Source organism: Anticarsia gemmatalis, chromosome 4, assembly GCF_050436995.1.
Source record: "Anticarsia gemmatalis isolate Benzon Research Colony breed Stoneville strain chromosome 4, ilAntGemm2 primary, whole genome shotgun sequence".
In the NCBI taxonomy this organism is placed as follows: Eukaryota; Metazoa; Arthropoda; class Insecta; order Lepidoptera; family Erebidae; genus Anticarsia; species Anticarsia gemmatalis.
In genome coordinates, this window is record NC_134748.1 from 10,485,181 (window position 1) to 10,501,003 (window position 15,823).

General features: G+C 35.1%; 6 protein-coding genes across 6 annotated transcripts; 3 read left to right on the forward strand and 3 right to left on the reverse strand.

Annotated features, from left to right (window-relative positions):
• The first annotated feature begins 559 nt into the window (after positions 1–559).
• Positions 560–3,318, forward strand: Mettl5 (Methyltransferase like 5). The gene is made up of 6 exons (XM_076113733.1): positions 560–755; positions 1,029–1,192; positions 1,517–1,815; positions 2,103–2,317; positions 2,626–2,766; positions 2,986–3,318. Exons 3-6 carry the CDS (start codon positions 1,681–1,683, stop codon positions 3,134–3,136), a joined length of 642 nt encoding a protein of 213 aa, XP_075969848.1. The 5' UTR covers positions 560–755; positions 1,029–1,192; positions 1,517–1,680; the 3' UTR covers positions 3,137–3,318.
• LOC142987858 (SOSS complex subunit C homolog B) lies at positions 725–1,672 on the forward strand. Its single transcript, XM_076136797.1, has 3 exons — positions 725–755; positions 1,029–1,192; positions 1,517–1,672. The coding sequence occupies exons 1-3, from the start codon at positions 725–727 to the stop codon at positions 1,670–1,672; spliced, it is 351 nt and encodes a 116-aa protein (XP_075992912.1).
• Positions 3,319–3,518: 200 nt separating the features above from the next.
• Aldh7A1 (aldehyde dehydrogenase 7 family member A1) lies at positions 3,519–7,944 on the reverse strand. The gene is made up of 8 exons (XM_076113732.1): positions 7,582–7,944; positions 6,861–7,077; positions 6,155–6,372; positions 5,542–5,757; positions 5,073–5,252; positions 4,560–4,742; positions 4,056–4,262; positions 3,519–3,740 (listed from the first exon to the last, which is right to left on the reverse strand). Exons 1-8 carry the CDS (start codon positions 7,750–7,752, stop codon positions 3,522–3,524), a joined length of 1,611 nt encoding a protein of 536 aa, XP_075969847.1. The 5' UTR covers positions 7,753–7,944; the 3' UTR covers positions 3,519–3,521.
• Positions 7,945–8,489: 545 nt separating this feature from the next.
• Positions 8,490–10,111, reverse strand: LOC142987806 (synaptic plasticity regulator PANTS). Its single transcript, XM_076136743.1, has 3 exons — positions 9,731–10,111; positions 9,284–9,448; positions 8,490–8,785 (listed from the first exon to the last, which is right to left on the reverse strand). Exons 1-3 carry the CDS (start codon positions 9,827–9,829, stop codon positions 8,564–8,566), a joined length of 486 nt encoding a protein of 161 aa, XP_075992858.1. The 5' UTR covers positions 9,830–10,111; the 3' UTR covers positions 8,490–8,563.
• A 331-nt stretch (positions 10,112–10,442) lies between these two features.
• LOC142972525 (peroxisomal targeting signal 1 receptor-like) lies at positions 10,443–12,581 on the forward strand. The gene has a single exon (XM_076113735.1). The coding sequence runs from the start codon at positions 10,614–10,616 to the stop codon at positions 12,225–12,227; it is 1,614 nt and encodes a 537-aa protein (XP_075969850.1). The 5' UTR covers positions 10,443–10,613; the 3' UTR covers positions 12,228–12,581.
• Position 12,582: 1 nt separating this feature from the next.
• LOC142972524 (putative tRNA (uracil-O(2)-)-methyltransferase) lies at positions 12,583–15,437 on the reverse strand. Its single transcript, XM_076113734.1, has 4 exons — positions 14,832–15,437; positions 14,496–14,680; positions 13,737–13,970; positions 12,583–13,457 (listed from the first exon to the last, which is right to left on the reverse strand). The coding sequence occupies exons 1-4, from the start codon at positions 15,316–15,318 to the stop codon at positions 12,606–12,608; spliced, it is 1,758 nt and encodes a 585-aa protein (XP_075969849.1). The 5' UTR covers positions 15,319–15,437; the 3' UTR covers positions 12,583–12,605.
• Between the last annotated feature and the right edge of the window lie 386 nt (positions 15,438–15,823).

Sequence of the window (15,823 nt, forward strand, 5' to 3'; positions counted from 1 at the left end):
ACTTTGTTCTGATAATTGAAGGGCGACAGTAGGGGGTAAGATTATTGCGTTGGTAGTGTTGGTACAAACATATAGGTGATGTGTGAAACGCACTCACGCTTCATCTTTTACTGTAAACCCATTAAACAAAGGACGAGCCTACTGCTATATGCCGGGCGCGTTACTGAACACTGGGCTTACATTAAGAAAAATAAATAAAATAATTTGAACCCTCGTAAAAACCTCGTGGCCAGGTGATCTAGGGTGATAATTTATGCTACATACAGTACCTACCACCTAGACGCGTGTAGTGGACTGACCCAATCATTAAAGAAAATGTATGACCGACATATAAAAAAAATTACACCAGTCTTCTTGTTTCCATTCGGTAATAGACCTATGGGGGTGGATCCTGATATTCTATTTTACAAGCTAAAAACTTAATCAACAAAGAGCTGTGTAATGATAGAGTTTCATCTATTTTTGTAGTTTTTGGAGAGAAACGTTTTCATACGTTTAGTTACCACTATGTGAAAACGCCGAACTGTCAGTGTCAATTATTGAACTCTGACATGTCAAAACTCAAACTTCATAAACGTCAATTATTATTGTATTTCACGTAGTATTCCATTAATCTCACATTTTCGGGCCTACATATTTCGTATTCCTCTATAAATGCACGATCTAGATCTGCTGTTTTGTAAAATTATTTTAGGATTCTACGTTATTTCGGCCAGTTTATTAGATGGCGTTTCCACAGCCTAATGCACAAAGAGGTTAGGCTGACCTTATTTATTAGTTATATTATTGTTTTGTCTTATTAAACACTGTATTATCTTCTAATTGAATACATTTGAATGTTTATATAGTTTTCTGTTACAGTACAATACAGCATTCGTTTATAAAATATATTATTTTAGTTTTCAGCTAGAGATGAGTCCATGTTCCTTTGAGCAGAAGCCTACATTATTAAAAGAACTTTATTATAAACAAGCGACCGCGGTAAACTGCCATTTTACTAATCAGTAATACTTTGTTTACATTTGTAGAGTTGACAAATAGGAAGATATTGGAGGAGCTACAGTTGAAGAAACAGATGCTTTTGAAGCAGGGTGCAGTTGCTCCTCTGACAGCCACTTCCATTTCGCTGACGCAGCCCAATCCAGTCAGCCAATTGCCTATGTGTTCTATCCCACCAGTATCTGCTACTGCTGTGAGTAAAATTAATCATATTTTCCACAGTACATACTTAAAATAATTCTTTATTTCGTTTTAACTTTCTTGACTCTTTAATTTGACTCAGCTTTAAAGTGATAAAAGTGATGAAATACATAACATTCATCCATTAACTGTAAGATGTTTTTACTTGTAAGTCAGGAGTAGAACTCTGATGAAATATAAATTAAAGTTTTACAACTTTAGCGGCTTCTAAATCATATATAATACTCAATGGTTCTAAACATGATGAGAATTTTAAGGTTCTACCCAATTAGCAGTTGTGTCTTATGAATATTCTAAAAAATAATTTGTATTTCAGGGTTTCCCTCAACTGCCTGAAGCTAATATAGTCAATACTAGTCATAGAGCAGCACTGCAACACGCAAACGCAACATCTTGTGGGTACTTTGTTTCCCAAGATTCTTCTTTTGGCAACCAGATATTGCCAGTGTTGCCGAGGTTTGATAACAAGTGACATTGACCATGTCTTCCATAATGAAGCTGAAGACCCTCCAAGGGCACTTGGAGGACTTGAATGGGTTTAGCAATCCCAAGATACAGTTTGAGCAGTATGAAACCCCAGCACATCTTGCAGCTACTGCTCTTTACACAATACAGGTATAAGTAGTATTATTTTATTTCTATTTGCGTTACAGCAAACATCTCTGAGTTACTTTATTTTTTTGTCTTGATCATTAAAGTTCAGGTCAGGTTCAAAATAATATTATACATATTTTTTTTAGTTTCTTGACAAATTCCTATTGAAGAGGCATCTATATGTTTTTGTTTTTTTCATTGTCTTTACATGTACACAGTTATTTTCTTATTCATATTACATCCCAGCAAAGCTCTTCATTTAAAGTATAATAAAGGTAAAACAACATGCAACATTTTTTGACTTGCAGACACAATTTGAATCAATAGAAGGCTGCACAGTGCTAGATGCAGGTTGTGGGCCTGGTATATGGGGCATCGGCGCCGCGTTGCTGGGTGCCGGCGCAGTCACCGCTGTGGACATCGATGACGAAGTACTACAAGTGTTCAAGGAAAATGTTGATGAAATGGAAGTCACAAATATTGATGCTATACAGTGTGATTTTCTGGACTCAAATGTATGCAGGTAACAATCTCAATGGATGTTACTGTTAGAAAAATTAAATCAGGAGAGTAAAATACAAGTAATTTTGTCCAATCCTCTTGATTTTTTGTGTTATAAGTGATGCCAAAGGACATGAACAATTACGCTAGATCGCAGAGTACAGTTTTTAGATCCACTTGGATAGAAGTGCAGTGCGCGATACCGAGAACCGTTGCACTGTGATTGCCCAATCAGTAGATTTGTGGACCGATTGCCCTTTGTACTATGTCTATGTTCTTTTTGCCAATTTGTGTTAAAGCTTATTATTCTTCTTACCTGTTCATTTTCAGATGGGAGGGCTATTTCGACACAGTGCTAATGAACCCTCCTTTCGGTACTAAGAACAATGCTGGTATGGACATGAAGTTCCTTCGAATGGGAACTGTCCTCAGCTCGGATAGTGTATATTCACTGCACAAGTCATCAACAAGGTTTGTACCTGTTATTTTGTGAATATTTTGCTTTCTAATATAAAGTCGTACAAATTATTTATTGATTTTACGTTTTAGTTTTACATTCATAGTATCACGCCGTATTCCCATAGGGGAAGGCAGAGACGAAACAACGCCATTTGTTATGATCCTTACAAACTTCCCTTGCCTCATTCACATAATTTTGGTTTTAATGTTTAAAATATATTTTTATTGCAGAAGTCATATAGAAAAGAAGATAAAGGATTGGGGAATGAAGGGTGCTGTTATTGCTCAAATGAAATATGAACTACCGGCGACCTACAGGTTCCATAAACAGAACTCTATGAACATTGCTGTTGATTTATGGCGGGTGTATCACCCACATTAATGGCCCATCCCATAATAGAATATCTTTCAGTCTGGATTACTTTTACAATTAGCGTAATTATACATTTATACAAGAAACTCTATCGACTGTGTTCTGTCTTCTCTATGATTATGATCTTAAAACAACAAATATGAACTGAATATGGACTTTGTTCTATTAAATAAATATTTAATAATTTTTGAGTCATTTATTTTATCTCAGTCTTACAGTATCGTACAATAAATGCTGCAATATAAACATAAAAACTAAAATTACGCGACTGCTATGAATTTCAGATTACACAACCTATACATTAAACATTTAACAATCTCACATTACGAAAGCAATACTGCGTAAGTTGACATTTATGAAAAAAATAACTTAATTTATTTAATATTGGAACTTTTTATTCGTCTCCGAACTTGATGTTTTGTGCCAGTTTGATAGTGCCGGAGTAGTTGATGGTGACGGTGGAACGTCTCATGTATGTCTTCCAGGAGTCGGAGCCACACTCGCGGCCGCCGCCTGTTGCCTTCTCTCCTCCGAACGCGCCGCCAACCTCCGCGCCGTTCGTAGGAATGTTCACGTTCACAATACCACAGTCTGAGCCGTGGGGTCCGATCCACTGAAATAAATGGATTCTTGTTAGGATTTGCTACATTGATATTAAGACTTTCCCTCTTATTCATAAAAATATATGAAGTTATGAAAGGTTTTGTTTTTTTCCCTCCTTAGCGAAATGAAAAAGAGATAACATATTATAGTAGCTTTTTAACTAAAATAGGATTATAGTGTGTTTATGAATAAGAGGGTTACTATTTCAAATTGAACCTTTACGGCTAGTTATACAAATAAGGATTATAAGTCTATTAATTTAAACAAAATGCTATACATCAACGCCTATAAAATCCTTATAGAAAAGGTGAAATAAATGAGGTACCTTGAACACATCTCCGAGATTCTCAGTGAATAAGCTGGAAGAAAGTCCCTGTTCAACTTCATTGTTGTACTTGATGCCGGTGTCGAGGTCTGGGATCTCGATGCAGTAGACAATCGGAGCGAAGCATTCAGTCTTGACGAGCGGGGAGTCGTGAGGCAGGCCGGTGACGATGGTCGGCTCCACGAAGTAACCCTCGCGGTCAATTACCTGACAAAATTAACATGAACATTATTTGAGGCAAAAACATACCAAAATAGAAAATAACGTGGGTTTAGTTATTAGAACGGTTGTGTAAGTACATAAATTATTATAGAAATAATAAAGTACAGTCTTCAATAGAAGTATATAGAGAAAAAGAAATTGAGAAATATAGACTGTACCTACCTATCGTTCTTAACATATCTATTTTTATATTGGGCTTAACTTTCAAACAAAAAGTTTCTAGAATTGTGGAATTCTAGAAAAAATCTATAAATGGAAATAAAGAATACAAAGATATATTACCTTTCCACCGAACTCGATCTTTCCTCCTTGTTTGACGATCTCGGCTACAGTCTTCTTGTAAGCCTCAACCGCAGCGGGTGTGTGTAGTGGGCCGATGAGAGACTCTGACAACAGCGGGTCTCCGATCCTGCTCACAACACCGGCGAACGCCTTCGTGAGACGAGACACCACGGTATTGTACACCTGTAGTATAAAAAATAGTTTAGATACGTTGCATTTACTTAAGATTATTTCGTAGAGTACCTAGTACTTACTTTATATAATGTGTTGGCCGCACGTAAATGGTTTACAAGCTCAACACTTCAGTCAGAGTAGGTATTTCGATTTAAGTGTAAATATAGGGCTTGTAGTTTAAGGGTAGGGGCATGTAGGTTTAGAAACTTGGCTCTACTTGAGATCTGATTAGGTACTTACTTTTGACAGTGTGAGCTATATGGTCTTGTCTTGGTAACATTTTACAATCCACCACACATACCAATGTTTCTGGAATAGTGTTTATGAAAAGTCTGTTACCTTCTTGTGAATAAGCAGTCTCCTAGTGGTGGTGCACCGTTGTCCCGCGGTGCCGGCGCACGCGAACAGCGCGGCGTTCAGCAACAGGTCCAGGTTGGCGTCCTCGTTCACGATGATGGCATTGTTGCCGCCCAGCTCTAACAGGTGACGGCCGAAACGCCTCTGTACTTCTACTCCAACCTATTAACAAAAAAAATAAAGGATTTTTTATCACAAATTTTATTAAGTAAATTGTTTACACAACGACATCATCAAAATTTACCCAATTTGATTTAATGTCCTTTTCACTTCTTTAAACACGAGGGGGAGGGATTTATTAAAAAAAAATTGGTATTACAGATAGGTAGATTTTGTGATTATTAGTGGTTGATGCCAGGATTATAACTTTCAAGTCGTATAAACTTTAGGTGGCAACGGAGAGTTTGTAATTTTTATCAAAAAACACTAGGCATTCTAGACGGTTCTGTACCTGTTGTCCAACAGCAGTGCTGCCAGTGAAGGAGACGAGCTTCATCCTCTCATCTTTGACCAGCTGGGCGCCAATGTCCCGCCCTCCGACGCACAGAGCGGCTACTGCCCCAGGAATGTCGTTCTTCTGCAGCACGCTCTCCACGATCTTTGTCACGGCTACCGAGATCAAAGGAGTTGTCTCTGAAGGCTTCCATACACTGACGTCACCGCACACCTAGTTATAACATAAAAAAATATATAAGTATTAATCAGGTATCATTAACAATCAATCGGTTTATCTAAGAGGTGGAGATAAGTGTGTATTTAGTTATCACCATAGGGAGTCTGATTAAACCAAATACGAATTCCTAGATAACAATCGTAGGAATACATTTACCAACTATCTTTATAAAACTTTATCAAACCGCCATTTTACTCGCAAAAAACCCTATTTGCAAATAGCAAATGATGAAATTAACTTTATAGTCAGTGTATTTCATTTGTTTATTTTCTACGAGATAACGCTATCAGTCACACAGTACACACCTCTTGTTAAACGATAAACATACATTACCACGTTGTATAAACGAAAGTATTAGTAATATAAAGAATGTTCTAGAATTTGTCCATACCATGGCAATTGCGCTGTTCCATCCGAAGACGGCGACGGGGAAGTTGAAAGCTGTGATGATGCCGATAGCACCGAGTGGGTTCCATTTCTCAATGAGCACGTGGCCAGGTCGCTCCGAAGGGAAGATGGTACCAGGGAGAGTTCGCGATAGACCGAGAGCCAAGTCACATACGTGAATGTATTCGACTACTTCACCAATCGCTTCAGGCAGGATTTTTCCTAGAAGAAAGAATACAAGTAACATCAAAATGTACTGACATTTCTATTGTTATTAATTTAATTTTGCTTTTAGAAAAAACTGTACGTATATATATACACAGATACGTAAGTACTTAGAAATTCAATTACATTTTGGTCAAACTACTAACTACCTACTTACTGAAAGGTAAATAATAATATGGCAAATTTCCACCGGCGGGCGTTATCAACAGGCACGTAAATACAATTTAATCTTAAAATTACACAGTAACCAGTTAATATTAGATAATATTCGTGTGCAGAGTCACAAATTTGAAAATACCTAGAAGTAGAGGAGGAAAGAATAACTTAGTTTCAAAACTTATAGGTACAAGAAATAGGGATTTTTTTAATTCGTTTTCACTACATTTTTCGACATGGTGGTGGCCTCTGTCACAGCTGTTATCTAATACATTTAAATTAAGACATCTATCTATGTATTATACATCTTGTATTTGAATTTAACTGACCCATTTCCAATGAAACAAGCTGTCCTAATGGCTGGAGTTTCTCCCTCAGCGCATCTCCAATTTGCCTGACGATCTCTCCCCTGGCGGGAGCCGGGAGCTCTGCCCACGTGTGCCATGCCTCTTGCGCTGCTGCTGCACAAGCCTCGTAGTCAGCCGGGCTGGCGGCCTGGACCTCAGCAATGATCTTACCATTGGCTGGACTGTATGATTGGATTACCTAGAAAATAAAAACATTGTAGGATCTTTGAATGCTGTACTGCTGGCATCCGTTGATAAACCTTGATAGGTAGATGGTAATTCGAGTGTTTTGCCACTTCTACTTACCGGCTCAGGGTCTAAATTGTGATATATCTACTTTAGTACTTATAAAGTAGGTAGGTATGCTATAATGAACACTTAAAATAGTTGTTTACGAAAGTGAGAATTACTTGAGTTTATTCTGCGCGTATCGCGAGTGACATAATATTTACTTAAGTTCTTGTAGAATTTGCGATAGGAACTGAACTAACGTTATGAGATAATGAAGCAATTAATATTTACGCAACAAATACTACTCTACTAGACCATCATACCTATAAATAGTAGATATCTGCCTAGTGTCTACCAAATTTAAATTCAAACTACGGTCTTTCACTAAGCTCTTTCAACAGGCCCATAGTTAAAGCCTAGGTACACACATTTAACTACTACATTTATAATAATGAAAATATATTAAACTCACCGGTCCATTGGCCTCCCATTTTCCATTGAACACACCAACATTTTTCTCCTGCAGTCCCAATTCCTTCAAGAAGGAATATTTGGGATCTTGGATAAGATAAGACGCGCTACGAGCCATCGGTACACGTATAAGGCGCAGGGACAACACACTGCGACACAACACTCGGCTCATTTGTACGACTATCTCCGCCGACTTCGATATAATAATACATTTAAAATGTATATGGATAATGAAGAGCAGTAAACAAATTTTATCATGTTTGTGAACAATTAAAGGCACTGCCAAGTCTTATCTGACTGATAAAAAGTGAGTTGCTAGGTCAGGAGGTGATAACTCCTCGCAATTGGTATTTGTATTGTAGACCGAAGCTTTACTGACTGTATGTAATTTATTATTATATCATAGTAATCGTATGATTGCGCGTAACAAAACGCTTTCATTTCTGCATTTACTCAGATAGCATAGTTAATTTAGATATTCATTAAGTTATATATTTATAAACTGTATCTTAAATGAGAGCTGCAATATGTTTAAGTTTATTTCTCTTTTGTTTTAAAACTCGTCGTAACATAAATAAAATGATAACAGTTTACTTTTGGTAATAAAGAAGTGTTGTTTAAAATACTCTCGCTCTAAGAATGAATGTCACAGATAGTTTTATAAACGACAAAAAAAAGCACAATCAGACCCAAAACAAATGTTTGCAAATCACACAAGTATTTGTAAATCGGATCTGCGACCTTAACAATGCACCATGGTCAAATAGTGTAAAAACAAAATTAACAAACATAATAACTAATATTTGTTCAAGATAATTCTATAGCTTATGTAAGTATCACACAAGGGAAAAAACACTCAATATTTTATAACAAAGAACTACCAACCAGCATCCAAAAAAAAAACAAATATTTCACAACTTAACAACACTTAGTTTTATTTTATCCTACAATATAAATTAGCTACATAGTATCTATTGCAAGTGTCACATTATTGAACAACTGCTTTTGGTTTCTTCTACTTTGCCTTCCCTGAGTTCTTTAGCTTTGAGTGCAAGGTATGTGTTTTCATCTCTCTTGACCATCCAATCAGGTAAGGGTTTGGCCCAGTCTTCAGGAGGTGAGTCTCGTTTCTCCCAGGTGTCATTTCTGTAGTGAGCTCTTAGCCTTTCCATTCTTCTGTTCTTTTCACTATTTATTACTGCAAGCTGTAAAAATACACTAGAATAAGTACCTAAATGTTGAAACATTCAGTAACGTAAGCTAGTTTTCTATGATTAATTAATGAAAGTAAATCAAATTCTATATTTCCATCATATTACCGATACTTCTACAAACATGATATGACATCATCACAATTAACTGAGAAAATTAAAGACAAGATGATGAAACATATTTGCCTATAACAGTAAACAAAATGATGACTGTATATGCCAGGATAGATGACTATGTATAATAATAGTTTATAAACAATATGTTATATGGAAGTCTTCTGTATTCTGAATGTAAGAATTCTGTAAAACAAATACATACTGTTACTTATTATATTTCTTTATGTGGTAAATGTAGTGATACAATTTATATACAAGTAGCCTAGTTTAATTATTTCTGAAGAAACTAAACTATAATAGTTTCCAATATAGTTAACTAATAAATGAAATAAGATTCAATCAAGATACTGAGCACTTAATTTGAATGTTACTTACAGCAGCTTTGAAGTCTTTATTTTCCTCCCATTTAGAACAATTGTCATAGTCTTTCTTCCACTGGTTGCAGTCTAATGTATCACCATACACAAAATACTGTTGAAACCTTCCTCTGAAGCTTGTACATTCTTTGTACTCATCATAGTATAGGTCACATTCTCTGATCTGAAAATTAAGTTTTCTTTAATGAGAATGAATATTCATTTTTCTAAATATTTTATCAACCTTTGTTTGTTAATATGGGTTTGAAAAATACATAAAATTAAGCTACGAAAGCGCCGGTAGGTATTCCGAATAACTTTGTTTATAAAGGTACGTGATTTTGGTGTAACATGCGTTAATATCAAGATTTTGTAAATTAGAACTACAAACCGGCTTTACAGAATACCTAGCGATAGTTATAATTCATAAAACTAACAGATTCGTAAAAAATCTCGATAAACTAACCAGCCATTTATCTTCTTCTACTTTAGCTTGTACATCGTCTTGTGTCTCTTCTACTTTAGGCTTCTCACTATCAGGTGCAGCAGTATTGGTTTCTGCCATTGTTTAGTTCATATTATGGTTGAAACATACAAAAGAAATTCTAGGCGTGGAACTTAACCTAAACTTCTTCAAGTAAACTTATATAACCTCTAAAGTTTAATCATACATCAAATGAAATGGAAACCAGATGGAAGTCCGTTTAGATCATGTGCATCAATGTTTTTTGAGACGTTTGGGCGTATTAGTACTAATAATTTATTACAAATAACAGTTTTAAAGAATGCATTTGCACTGACAGCAAAATTGATTAAATTGACATGACAGACAAAGTTGACAATCAGCTGACTTGAGCCTTGGTTGGGCTCTGTGCTTGGGCTAATTTTATTTTTCGCAAAGTCAGCAGCTAAAGTTATCCATATTTTATTGCAGCAGCTGTGATAGAAACAAAAAAAACAGCAGTATAAAAGTTAGTTGCAGTAGCTAGATTACATAAATTATAGCGCATCAATTGATTCAAACGATTCTAAAATATTATATTTAAATAACTTCTTATTTGTTTCGTTAGTGGAAATACATTTTTTATTTATATAGCTTAAACAAAATAACTAAAAAGGCTATTGTCCTAACATTGTTGATGTGCTACGATGTGACAATGACACGATCTTTATTTTGAGTAATTTTGACACATGACAGCCGAAGTCGAGCTTCTGGATGGGTTTTGTGATAATATTGTGAACTTTGCTCGACTAATTTGAATAAATAACAATCATAATTAATTGGAGGGTCTTGTTTCACTTTGCATTTAACAATAAAATCGATTTAGCTGCTGTGTACATTCGCAAAAATGTCATTAAATAAATTAGTTGGTGGTGACTGTGGTGGTAATAACTCCTTAGTTCAGTTATCAAATATTGTACGTCGTGATGCGTCTCTCGCGCAACCACTATCACAATCTGATAGGTTTGTGCAAGAATTTATGGGCCAAAACTCACAGATTCCACAAACCTTTAACATGAACTCACTGCTTAGCAACTTACCAGCAAATATGAATGCCCAAAAAAGTAGTGCATCCACTGCATCTACCTCGACACATATACCAGATTTAAACACTCATATGAGCAGAGCATGGCCTGCAGGACCTTCTACAGCATTTATTCCTCATCAACCAATGATGCCAGGATTTTTCAGGCCACAACAGCCTCTTTTACACTCTCGCCCTACATCAAATGTACAAATACAGTATGTTAATGAAGCAGATCTACAAACGAAAGCAGATGCTGATGTGAAAGCCAAAGCTGGAGAATATGTCAACAGTGTGAAAGAGGATGATGAACTTGCATACAATCAATTCATGTCATTTATGAAGAAAATAAGTGCAGGTGAACTTAATTTAGGTGAGGCTGTTGAAGGTGAACAAAGAAAGATGAACAGAGAAGAAATATTAGATGAAATGGCAGAAAAATATAAAGAGGAATGGGACAAACTAAGTAATGTTACTGATTATTGGGAAACAGAGGCAGCTAATGGAATAGCTAAAGAATACTCATTTACTGAAGGCAATGTTATGTTGGAGAACAAAAGTGCTCTTGAATTGGGAAAGGAAAAGTTGAAGATGGGAGATGTTCCTGGAGCAGTGTTGTGTTTTGAAGCAGCTGCACAACAACAACCTGACTCAGCAGAAGCCTGGTTTCTCTTAGGAACCACTCAGGCTGAAAATGAACAAGACCCTTTGGCAATAACAGCATTGAAAAAGTCCCTAGAAATAAACCCAACACAACTGGAAGGTTACATCACATTAGCTGCAGCTTACACAAATGAAAACATGTCCAAGTATGCATATGCTTCACTACTAGACTGGTTAAGAGCAAGTCCTAAATATAATGACCTGTTTCCACAAGATGTTGACCCTAAGAATCTGGATATAAAAGAATTAGAGGCACATGTTAAAGCTTTATATCTAAGAGCTGTACAACTGAACCCCAGTCAAATTGATCCTGATGTCCAAAATGCTTTAGGAGTAGTGTTCAATATAAGTCAAGAATATGACAAAGCAGTTGATTGTTTCAAAACTGCTTTGATGGTGGCCAGTGATAACGCTAAACTTTGGAACAGGTTAGGGGCGACATTAGCCAACAGTGACAGATCTGAGGAAGCGGTTGATGCATACCATCAAGCTTTGAATTTGGAGCCAGGGTTCATAAGGGCCAGGTATAATGTTGGTATAACATGCATGAATTTGGGTGCTCATAAACAGGCTGCAGAACATTTTCTGGTGGCTTTGAATCAACAGCATAAAGCTAAAGGTATGTTCCCAGATTCGTCCAACACTGATACAAGCTCTTCAACAATATGGACTACATTGAGAATGGTCTGCTCATTTATGGGAGAACATGATGTTGCAAAACTGGTAGATGATAGAAATCTAGAAGAGTTAAACAAATTCTTTGAAGTTGAATAACATTTAAATTGATATTTTGAACATTCATGGGCATTTGGGTAGTGTAAATAATAGTTATAATATGATAAAAGATATATTATTTTAAGAATATGATGATGATGTAACAAATATTTTATTTCTTTATAATAAAACAAGTTTTTACAAAGTGATTACTGTCACTTGATTACGTCAGTGTTATCAACTATGAAAAAAATTAATACTTGGATGAAATAATTGTGTTGTAACTTGTAAAATGATTTTTATTTGTTATATTATGTACTTCAACATATTATTTTGTTATGTATGAAAATATTTGAGTTATATTTTAAATGGATATTATTTGGGACTGAGTAATAATAAAATATTTTTTATGCATTTTAAATTTATTTTTATTCAACATCAACTCTGTACATGTAAAAAACTGCATTCTGTATCCTTTAATGGGCAACCTTGTGGGTGATTGTTGTGAAACCAACAAGGTTTCTGTTGAATCTTAATTGCAGCTTGATTAGATTTCCTTTTCTTAGAGTTACTCTGTACCTCTTCTATAGATTTTGGATACCTTAACTCAACTTTCCCACTTTGTACCTTAAATATGTGATGATTATTCTTCATCAAAGTTTGAAGTCCACCACATTCAGATTTCAGGATGGTGAGCTGATCTTTTGGTATTAGTTGGACTAATTCATTGATTTCAGCTGTTCTTCCTATAGACCAACTAGTATCTGATTCTTTACAACCTCCAAGCAGATATTTAGTGATAATATCTACTATAGTATTAATAACATTCTTGTCTATTTGTGTGCAGTTTCTTACTTTTTCAACAGCTTCTCTTGCTTTAAAATCATTACTAACATCTTGAGTCACAGTTCCACAGTTTACTATATTGTCTATTTTTCTGCAGTACTGTTCATGTTCTTCTTTAGGGTATGTTCTGCCACTACTAACTAAACATATTCTTTTAGTACTAGGAATTTTCAATCTATCTGTATCTACATTGAAACCACAGTATTCAGATAGCTGTTTTATGTACCCTAAATAGTCCATGTACTGGCTATTGTAGGAGTTCTTTCGTTGGTATTTGCTGCCATCAAAATTATAAGCACAACATGGTAACAAGAAGAAATTGCCTGTATAGGAACTTTTGGCTGTAATGACTGGTATCCAAGGTGTCAGTTCATCGGAATGGTTTCCTATTACCCAGTCTACATCAGGAAATATTGCAGTGTCAGATGGAGTTATGGTTTTTTCCTGAAACAATCATATTATTGTATCAGTTACAAGTTAGTTCAAGTTTATAACCAAGGCACCCATTAACAGTTGCGCTCACTGGTTGATAAGTGTGTTCAGCAACACTTAACATGGTCATTCCATAGATAGGTGACCTCTTAATGGTATTTGAAGTGGGTCTCAGTTCTTCGTTAGACTCGTAAAACGTCACTAATCACAGATGTTAGGTCATACAAACTTTGAAACTCAGGTGACTGCTGACCATACAAAAAAATCACATCATCTAGTGTATCATGTTACCTGTAATACTACTTCAGGAGGGTATATATCCCAAATGTTTCTTTTTCTGACATCAAGGCCAACTCCTTGGTGGCCTTCTTTGGCCAGTATGTACACAAGGAGACCATTGCCACAACCTAGGTCCACAAAGGTTTTCTTTTTATTACCATCCTGTTCCCACAGGAGGAGCAAGTAGGCTGCTATGGCCACATCTTCATACACAAATTTTGCAGGATCTGTACACTCAGGCCATATCTGAAAGTGAAAATATCAATTTTATATGATATCATACTGTGGATTCATAAACATAATCCCTTTATCTGTGTTATTAGGTAAATTGGTAAGTAGGGTTTTATAAAATGATGATAATAATGTGAGCTATCATGACTTATCTGAATAAATTATCAAGTTACTGTATGTACTTTGAAACAAATATAATAATAATATAATCTTTGTACCTTTATTATAGAAATAAGTATGATAGGTACCTATAGAAGACAGTGATAATTTCTCATAGGCATATCTTTTGTACAGATACACTTGTCAATTTAAGAATCAGAATAGTGTGTCTAACATCTAATAAACTAACATCTTGCAAAAGTAATTACTCATTGAGTTCATAATAAAATGATTATTATAATAATTTGAAACATGAGTCTTTTTTCGCCCTTTAGAAAATAAACTTGCTAGGCATATAAGAACTATTGGAAGGTTAAAAGTGATGTTATGGATGATAACAATGTTTTTATTATTAAGTAAGAGAATACTTAGTTAACTTACTTTGACCATTTCCTTTCCATACTTAAGTTTAAGATCATTATATTTCTCATAGTACCCAGTTTTAGATACAAGAGTAAGAGACTCTGAGCATATATTGGACTTTGTAGAAATGGTTTCATTTCCCCATTTAATAAACTGTGGCAGTACTGTGTTGATAAGCCATTGATATGATTTAGAGCTTTCATCTGGAAATCAAGAATAATTTTGAAAAGGTTACCCTTGAAGCATACAATTTTTTTTAATTTAACAGCCAGCAATCAGTGAATTGGAGTATAGCAACATGTGCGTATGGCGCTTGGGACTAAGAATTTAAAAAAAGTTATAAATAAAACTAACCAGTAAATGCAGTGAGACAAACTTCATTGTTGTTTAAAAGAATATTGTATGTGAATTCTGGACATAGATTCTGTTCAAATTGTACCGGTGTCACATTATAAAATGTTACTATCATCTTATCTACTTGTAAACATACTAGCTGATATGCAGATTTATCAGTGTACGTCTTAGGAAGCAGTTCCACTAGAGTAATAATAATTCCATCATCCCCGTCAGCAGTTTCCTCAGTGGAACAGACCTTCAGTTCATTCAAAAGACCTGACATTTTATTTAAAACATTCCCATCTGAAACTATATCGTCTAAAGGACTCAAGCTTATGGGTAAATCCTCAGTAACATGAGATTTATAACTACATTTGTACAATATCTTACTCCCCCATAACCTTTTGTTGACCACATGAGGTTTTGTTATCAAAATATTTACTGATTTACTAAATGACTCTTTTGTTAGCGTCGCTGGTATAGATTTCAGTGACTTTACTCTCATATTGAAATATAAATAGAACGCCTCGTAACCCAAATTCTTACAAAAAATGATATTTTTTCCGTAGTGTGAAAAGAGATCAACAAACAGCAACCAGCTGACAGCTATTCAGTTTTGTCAACGTCAAACGCTGACATTGACATTTAAACAAACGTTCTAAAAATAGAAAATATGATCGACGCACATTGCAATTTGCACAACCTATAGGTGATCTTTGAAAAATATTATAAATACAGAATGTTAAAATAAATAGTTTTAATAAACTAACCATTTATATAGTACTATCATATAAAAAATATGCAGGCCTAGTGACATCCTTTTTTTGCAGATGTTTTTTGTATTTTGCTATCGCGCACTATGAACAAGCTAAGGAATGTCAACATTGCGTTTCAAGTTGCAAAAGATTTGAAATAAATTTGACAATTTGATTATCTGTGGAGGTCATCTTTTTGAAAATATTTTTACAATTTTGTTTTCCTTTGTAGTTTTGTTTTCGGGACATATTCAC

Coding starts and splice junctions, on each gene's coding strand:
- LOC142987858 (XM_076136797.1), top strand. CDS start 725: ATGGCGTTTCCACAGCCTAATGCACAAAGAG. Junction 756..1,028: donor ACAGCCTAATGCACAAAGAG/GTTAGGCTGACC, acceptor TTACATTTGTAG/AGTTGACAAATAGGAAGATA. Junction 1,193..1,516: donor CACCAGTATCTGCTACTGCT/GTGAGTAAAATT, acceptor TTTGTATTTCAG/GGTTTCCCTCAACTGCCTGA.
- Mettl5 (XM_076113733.1), top strand. CDS start 1,681: ATGTCTTCCATAATGAAGCTGAAGACCCTCCAAGGGCACTTGGAGGAC. Junction 1,816..2,102: donor CTGCTCTTTACACAATACAG/GTATAAGTAGTA, acceptor TTTGACTTGCAG/ACACAATTTGAATCAATAGA. Junction 2,318..2,625: donor CTGGACTCAAATGTATGCAG/GTAACAATCTCA, acceptor GTTCATTTTCAG/ATGGGAGGGCTATTTCGACA.
- Aldh7A1 (XM_076113732.1), bottom strand. CDS start 7,752: ATGAGCCGAGTGTTGTGTCGCAGTGTGTTGTCCCTGCGCCTTATACGT. Junction 6,373..6,860: donor GCTTGTTTCATTGGAAATGG/GTCAGTTAAATT, acceptor TCTTTCTTCTAG/GAAAAATCCTGCCTGAAGCG. Junction 3,741..4,055: donor ATCTCGGAGATGTGTTCAAG/GTACCTCATTTA, acceptor CATTTATTTCAG/TGGATCGGACCCCACGGCTC.
- LOC142987806 (XM_076136743.1), bottom strand. CDS start 9,829: ATGGCAGAAACCAATACTGCTGCACCTGATAGTGAGAAGCCTAAAGTA. Junction 9,449..9,730: donor TAGAAGAAGATAAATGGCTG/GTTAGTTTATCG, acceptor CTTAATTTTCAG/ATCAGAGAATGTGACCTATA. Junction 8,786..9,283: donor ATAAAGACTTCAAAGCTGCT/GTAAGTAACATT, acceptor GTATTTTTACAG/CTTGCAGTAATAAATAGTGA.
- LOC142972525 (XM_076113735.1), top strand. CDS start 10,614: ATGTCATTAAATAAATTAGTTGGTGGTGACTGTGGTGGTAATAACTCC.
- LOC142972524 (XM_076113734.1), bottom strand. CDS start 15,318: ATGAGAGTAAAGTCACTGAAATCTATACCAGCGACGCTAACAAAAGAG. Junction 14,681..14,831: donor TTGTCTCACTGCATTTACTG/GTTAGTTTTATT, acceptor CTTGATTTCCAG/ATGAAAGCTCTAAATCATAT. Junction 13,971..14,495: donor ATGGAAAGGAAATGGTCAAA/GTAAGTTAACTA, acceptor TTTCACTTTCAG/ATATGGCCTGAGTGTACAGA.